Source organism: Ailuropoda melanoleuca, chromosome 10 (genome assembly GCF_002007445.2).
Source record: "Ailuropoda melanoleuca isolate Jingjing chromosome 10, ASM200744v2, whole genome shotgun sequence".
Lineage (NCBI taxonomy): Eukaryota > Metazoa > Chordata > Mammalia > Carnivora > Ursidae > Ailuropoda > Ailuropoda melanoleuca.
The window spans coordinates 7,113,358-7,121,041 of NC_048227.1; the positions used below are offsets into that span (position 1 = coordinate 7,113,358).

Genomic DNA, 7,684 nt, shown 5'->3' on the forward strand with positions numbered 1-7,684 from the left:
CTCTGCCTGCTGCCCCTTGTCGTCCAGCTCCTGTCCCACCATGCTGCTGCCGGCCACGGTGAGTGAAGCCCGGCCTCGCCTCCTCTCCTGGGTCTGCCCAGGCCCGAGGGAGGGCTGCTTCCTGGGGGGTGCAGGTGGGGTTATCTTCTGCCTGGAGCTCAGCCTCGTGCCCCTCACCCTCTTCTTCCCTCCCCGGCTACGTCTGGGAGAAGAGCTGCGGCTTTGGGGTGCATGCGCGTAGTCTCTCTGAGTCTCCTTCCTCTCTAAAAAGAGCATAAGAGCCCAGCCTTGCCACGGCCCCTGATATATGGCAGATGCTCAGCCGATGTTAAGGTCTGTCCTTACCCCGTGGATGTGCCCCTCCGACCCCCTGGTCACCTCCCACCAAATGCCCAGGCATTTTCATGACAGGGACAAATGCCTGAAGTCTCTGCTCTCACTCTCATCCTCGCCATTTCTGCATCACCCCACCCCTGCCTTGTGCCCCGAGGATGTCCCAGGGCTGTCAGGCGTCCCAGAACCAGGAAAAGGGCCACTGCTGTAACCGGATGGGTACAAGATGGGGTTTCGGGAGCCCCAGATTCTAATCCTGTAGTGAAACAGCTGTGCGCCACGAGGCAACTCAGTTCTTCCTCAGTGTCTTCCCCTCAAGGACAAGGGTTGGGCCCTCCAGGGGTTCCATGGTCATGGGAACTTGGTTCAGGTCGGCAGAGGCTGACAGGGCGTCCTGGTCAGACCCTTCAGGAGTTCCCTCTGCCACTAGCCTGTCCCTTGAGAGAGAGGGAGGGGAAAAGGCAGGAACCAAACTGCCAGCCTCCGGTTCTCACTCCCTTGAGATGTCCTTCCAGGATGGCCTCCCAGGGGTGAGAAGGGGACTCGGAGGCAAAAGTGGGGGGACTGATGCTGAGTCTGTAGATGGCATTCAAACTGCCATGTCCTGGGCTTTGTCCTGCCCTGAGCTCACTACACCAGGAGCGGTGGCCGCTCCTGGTCCCCTGGCCCCAGACAGACAATTCTTCCCCAAAGAGGGAATGGGGTGGGAGCGGGGGAGAAAGTACCTGCTAGTCTAATCCCGGAGCCTGTGGCCTCCTGGGCCCAAACCCACCCGCAGGGGGCCGCGCCTTCTCTGGGGATCAGTCTGAGGGCTGACAGGGCAAACGAAGAGGATGGGAGGGGGAAGGGGGGCAGCGGTCCGGGGCGGGGTGGGGCAGTGCTGGACTTGGTCTAAAGGGCTGGTTCACTGACCTGAATCCTGCCATCACTTGGGACAGACTCCCAGTGTGACAGCACCCAGGGCTGTCACCTTATTAGTAATAAGAATGACACCTTCAGAAGGATGACTACCCACCATTGGCATCTACATGGCTGGAACTGGAGGGGATTATGCTGAGTGACGTGAGTCAATCAGAGAAAGACAATTATCATATGATTTCACTCATATGTGGAACATAAGGAACAGCACGGAGGACCACAGGGGAAGGGAGGGAAAACTGAATGGGAAGAAATCAGAGAGGGAGACAAACCATGACAGACTCTGGACCCCGGGAACCATACTGAGGGTTGCAGAAGGGGAGAAGTGGGGGGGGGGATGGGGTAACCAGCTGACGGGCATTAAGGAGGGCCTGTGTGGGGATGAGCACTGGGTGTTATACGAAACTAATGAACCACTGATCACTACATCGGAAACTAATGATGTGCTGTATGTTGGCTAATTGAGTTAAAAAAAAAAAAAAAAAGAATGACACCGTCTTCCCAGGCACTGTCTAGGCTGTCCATATTCTTAGTGTCTTATCTCTAACAACGCCATTTTAGGCACCATGATGTGCCTTAGTTGGGGAAGATGTTTCCAGCTCCCTCTCTTTCCTCCAACCCCTGCCCTCCCCTTTCTGCTCTGTTCCATTTTTCTGGCCCTTCTCTCCCCTCCCTCTTCCTCTCTTCCGTTCTTTTCTTCCTCTCCCCGCCCCCAGCCTCTCCCACATTCTGCACACTGTGGTTCATTGCATCTCTAGCCTCGGTCTCCCTCTCAGTGGAATGGAGCCTTGCGGTCTCTCCACTCCCACTCTCTAGGAGTCTGTGGTCCCCATTCTGCGTCTGGCAGAAATCAGCTGGTCTGTAGAGCTCTGGCCAGCTTTGAGTGGCATCTGACCCTCCCATGTGCCCTCTCTGGGGACCCAGAGCCACATCCCTTCTCAGGCCACGGGGCTGGGGATGCCTGAGTGGGGTGTGGGCTGCCAGGAAGAGCCTGGTGGCCTTCACCTAGCTCTTCCTGGCAGTCACACCCTCTCATGCCACCTGCCCTCCTTCCAGTACGCCCTGGTTATCTTGCTTATCAGGGAAACACAACATCCTGGGCCCAGTTCGGCCCTGTCCAACCGGGGCCAGTGCCTCTAACCTCCCACACGCAGCACAAACGTGTCCAGGGCTTGGGGGTTCAGTATCTCCCTCTGCCCTCCCCCCCACTCCCCGTCCCGAGCGCCTTCACCTGCCACGTCCTCACCACGATCTTACTGTCACCCTCTGAGGGAGTCTAAGGAACATATGCTCTAGAAGCTACTTTCCCCCTCTCCTCCGTCAACAAGGTCTACCTCCTCTGAGGAGCCTTGCTGGGGTCACCACGGACTTCCCTCGCCTTGAACCCACTGCTGCAGCCACAGGTGACCAGCAAGTCTCATTCCCTGGACACCATAACATTAGCACAACCCAAGTGGCTTAGAACGACAGGAAGAGTCTTGTCTCACGGTTCTGGAGGTCAGAAGTCCAAAACCAAGGTGTCAGCAGGGCTGTGCTCCCTCTGAAGGGAACGGGGAGGAAGGATCTGTTCAGGCGTCACCCCTGGCATCTGGTAGCTGCAGCAAGCTTGGCATTCCTTGGCTTGCGAGCACATCATCTCTGCCTTCATCTTTCCCCGGGCTTCTCCCTGTGCACATGTCCCTGTGTCCAAAATTCCCTTCTTATGAGGACACCAGTCACTTTGGATCCAGGCCCACTCTACTCCAGGGGTGACCTCATCTTATGTAATTACATCTGCAACAACTCTAATTCCAGATGGAACATTCTGTGGTACTAGGGGTTAGGACTACACTGTATGATTCCGGGGAGAGGGACACAATCCAGCCCCCCACGGGGGCCCCAAGGGGGGGGTTGTTAAAGCACAGAGGTAAGCCCACACACGTGTGTTGGAGGGATCCCGCTAGCTGCAGTGTGTGGTCTGCCAGGCGTGGAGGCCCAGGTGGGACATGAGGAGATAGGGCAGGAGGCTGGGTGAGAGTCCTCGGCAGTGCTGATCCGGTGGCGGCAGGCGCCACTGAAAGAAGTGGCCACGGGAAGAAGTGCAACGCCAGCAGGCCTGGCTGATGCTGCAGGGGCAGGAGGCGAGAGGAAGAGAGAAGCAGAGTGGCTTCGAGGGCGTTGGGCTTCAGCAACTGGTAGAAGGCCGCTTGCTCCCAGGGGTCTAGCAAAGAACTCAGGAGTTCTGTTTTGGATGGAGTCTGGGATGTCTACATAACATCAGCTGAAGACATCAAGTCAAAATGGGTATCAGCTTGCCACTGAGAGCGGGGAGCAGAGCAAGAGACACCCACGGGGTGCAGGGCTGTATTTCCTAGGACTGAAGCAAGATCGTCCTGAGTTCTCTGCCCCACGCCCAGAGAATGATAGGTTTTGCACTTCGGCTGGTAGCAACAGCACTGTTCCCATGCCTACATGAGAGCCAGGTCTCCTTCCTTCTAAACTTTTCCAGTGGCACTTCCCAGATCGTGGGTGATTGTTTCATACGCATGCTTGGATCAGTAGAGCGCGGGGCGGATATCCAGGGACCCCTCTGAGCAAATCTGCCTCCCCAGTAATTCTGTCCTGGGAACTCTAGCTGCCTTGGTCTCTCAAGACACTGATGTGCATCTCCTCAACCCGGGAAATCTGGTGTGCTCCAGCCGCGTTCTCCGTCCGGGCACTCCGCCTGGGAGCCCTCTCGCGTCAGTGAGCTAGGGCCATCACAGGGGTCACCTTGTTTCCTTGTCTGTCTCTCAGGAACCACTGTCCTTGTTGCCTGACATCCAGTGTCTTTTTTTTTTTTTTAAGATTTTATTTATTTATTTGACAGAGAGAGAGACAGCCAGCGAGAGAGGGAACACAAGCAGGGGGAGTGGGAGAGGAAGAAGCAGGCTCCCAGTGGAGAAGCCTGATGTGGGGCTCGATCCCAGAACACTGGGATCACGCCCTGAGCCAAAGGCTTAACGACTGTGCCACCCAGGCGCCCCAATGACATCCAGTGTCTTGACAATCATCATTTCGTATCTTCTGTATGGTGATGTGATCTGGGGGCTGGGTGTGGTTTCAGGGAGGAGGGTGAATTCCGATCCCTGATGCTCCATCTTGGCCAGAAGCAGACGTATAACGCTTCGATACGGGCCTTTGATTAGTGTGTAATCTATTGTACATACTTGGCCAATTAAATCAGTTTCAACATTTCAAATTACATTTATAAAATTAGTACATTACATTTCCTATTCAAAGACTTCAGTGGTTTGATTAATAACAAAACCTAACAAAAGCAAGTATTCAAGAAACTCTAAAATCTAACATGAAGTGTAGATTTTTAAAAACTTCCCCCAAACCTTCAAGTCTAATACATTATAAGTATCTATGTGGTGGATCTTAAGTTCTCTTAAATGTTCTCATACTGTTTACAATCTTAGCAAGATTTTAATGCAAAATGACAAGTCTAAATCAATCTCTCAATTATATATTATAAATTGAAACTACAAGGTTGGCACTTTAGGCCAAATTCTCTTGAATATTACAAATATTTTAAATCTCAAGTGCAACGAGGTTATTTAATACAAAGGGTTTAAATTTCTTAAAGAGGATTAGGGTAAGTGTGTCTGTTCACAGGCTTAAACGAAGCTCTTTCCCGTGTGAGCTAGCATATTTTTGTATCTGCCATAGCAAATACGCCCCAAATGTATAATTGCTCAACCACAAAAGATTTTTTTTCTTGTTCATGTAATAATATGAGGCAGACGTTCCTGGGTGGCAGGTAACTTTCCTTCATGTGGTGAATTCAGGGACCTAGGTTCCTTCTTCCTGAGACTTCACTGTCCTCTTGGGCCTCCTTGCCATCTGCCTCCAGCAGGCAGAGCAATGAGGACGATGATGGGAAGTTTCTGGGCTGGCCTGGAAGTGGCATGCTCAGCTGTGTGCTCACGTTCCATTGGAAGGACTTAGTCACATGTAAATACTTACCTTCTTGAAATCTGACTCCCGAACTGGGCAGGAGCTCCCTTTCCTACTGCTGTACAAGCTTCAAGACCTCATCTCCAAAACCCCGGCCTTCGTGCCTCACCTCTATGTGGGCTAGGTCCTGACGCTTGGTTTCTAGATCCTGAAACAAGCAAGGTGGCCCTTCCCAGAGGAGGCCCTTTCCAGAAGGTGGGGGGAATCACAGAGGTTTTGAGAGAATGAAGGATTCCCAAAAGGAAAAGAAAGTTATAGCTCCAGGAGACTAACTTCCCTTTCTCTCTTTCAGATCTCCAAGGGGACAGGGCTGTATGGGATGGTGGAGGGTGTGTGTCGCAAGAGAACCCCCAGGACCCTCAGTGCAAGCAGATACAAGACATCTACGATACAGGTGAGGCACAAGAGCCCTGGAGGCCTGGGAGGGGCACTTTCTTTTTTTTTTTTTTTTAAAGATTTTATTTATTTATTTGACAGAGATAGAGACAGCCAGTGAGAGGAGGGAACACAAGCAGGGGGAGTGGGAGAGGAAGAAGCAGGCTCATAGCAGAAGAGCCTGATGTGGGGCTCGATCCCGTAACAACGGGACCACGCCCTGAGCCGAAGGCAGACGCTTAACCGCTGTGCCACCCAGGCGCCCCAGGGAGGGGCACTTTCATGCAAAAGGACTGGAACAAGCCTCACAGGCCCCCAAGCCCCTAGATTTTACAGTCCACGACCATGTGGATTCTACGGCTTTATAAAGATTCTTAAGGTAGATGGGAACCAGCCAGGGTCTATGAAAAAGGGTTCAGCGCAGCTGAATTCAAACAGCGTAGAGGAGAAGGCAAGAGAGGCCAGAATACACCTGCAACAAATATTTCACCTCATTCAGACAATGGATTCTGACAAATTTTTTTCTGACAGCACTAATAAGAAAGAGTCCACTTAAAGTAGCATTTTCTTTCCCTTTTTTCACCCTAAGATTCATCATTCTATTGAGAGAGAGAGAGAGAGACAGAGAGAAAGAGAACAGGAAGTGGGGAGAGACAGAAGGAGAGAGACTCTCTGCTGAGTGTGGAATCCGACGCTGGGCCCAATCTCATGACCTGAGATCATGACTTGAGTCAAAACGAGGAGACAGTTAACAGAGGAAACCAACCCAGGTGCCCCTAAAGTAGCTATTTCTGACACAGACAACTGGGAAGTCCTATAGGTCCTAGACAATTTTAAAAAGCACTGACCAAACTGAAAACTTGAACACTTTTATAGGACGTGGAGAGGACCAACCCTATTCACCGGAGAGTAACAAAACTGTAACAAAATTGAGAAAGACCAGAGAATCTGCAGTGATATCCACATACAACCCCACCACGCTGGATAACTCTAAAGAGAATGACAGATCTGAAACTGCTGCTGACAGTGGAACCAAAGTGCACCCTCCTACAGGATACAAGACATCCAGAACCAGTGCTGAAACTGCCCACTCCTACGCAAAGTCGCAGGACTCCACAAACTCTGCCACTAGGAACATCACAAAGACCTCCCTACAAGAGTCAATGACCTCTCAAAACCCCATACACACGAAAACCTCACGGCACTCCTCTCGAAGATTGCTGTCCGATACAAGCCCGACATCCCCAGCATCTTCGGCTGCTAAAACCTCGGCAGCCGCAAGACCCTCGGCACAGTCCTCCATAGCGAAATCGCCGCCTTACTCGACCTCTGCCACCTCAGCCGCCACCAGTCCCTCGTCGCAGTCCTCCCAAGTGACATCCCCAATATCCTCCGCTGCTCCAAACTCGGAAGCCACCAGCCCCTGGGTGCAGTTCTCCCCAGCAACCTCCCCAGCGTCCTCGGCCTCTCCCACTTCGGCGGCCACCAGCCCCTCAGCACAGTACACTCCAGTGACATCACCAGCGTCCTCGGCCGCTCCCACCTCGGCGGCCACCAGCCTGTCAGTGCAGTCCTCACCAACATCCTCGGCCTCTCCAAACTCTGCTACCACCAGCCCCTCGGCACAGTCCTCCGCAGCAACATCGCAAGCGTCCTCGGCCTCTCCCAACTCCGGGGCCACCAGCCCCTTGGTGCCATCCTCCCCAGCAACCACCCCAGCGTCCTCGTCTTCTCCCACCTCAGCAGCCACCAGTCCCTCGGTGCAGTCCTCCCCACCGTCCTCTGCAACTCGAAACTTGGCCGCTAACAGTCCCTCAGCGCAGTACTCCCCAGCGACATCGATAGCGTCCTCAGCCTCTCCAACCTCAGCAGCCACCAGCCCCTCAGTGCACTCCTCCCCACCGTCCTCGACATCTCCAACCTCGGACGCTACCCGTCCCTCGTCCCCATCCTCCCCAGCAACCTCCCCAGCGTCCTCGGCCTCTCCCATTTCGGCGGCCACCAGTCCCTCGGCGCAGTCCTCTCCACCCACCTCGGTCACTCCAACCTTGGGGGCCACCAGCCCCTCGGCACAGTC

General features: G+C 53.6%; 1 protein-coding gene across 1 annotated transcript in view; it reads left to right on the forward strand.

The window, feature by feature from the left end:
- Positions 1 to 6: 6 nt before the first annotated feature.
- MUC17 (mucin 17, cell surface associated) overlaps positions 7 to 7,684 on the forward strand; it is a 19,642-nt gene continuing 11,964 nt past the window's right edge. The window contains exons 1-3 of the mRNA XM_034669938.1: positions 7 to 58; positions 5,525 to 5,626; positions 6,484 to 7,679. Of these exons, the coding sequence (XP_034525829.1) occupies positions 6,771 to 7,679 (909 nt within the window). The 5' untranslated portion in view covers positions 7 to 58; positions 5,525 to 5,626; positions 6,484 to 6,770. The remainder of the gene's footprint in view (positions 59 to 5,524; positions 5,627 to 6,483; positions 7,680 to 7,684) is intronic.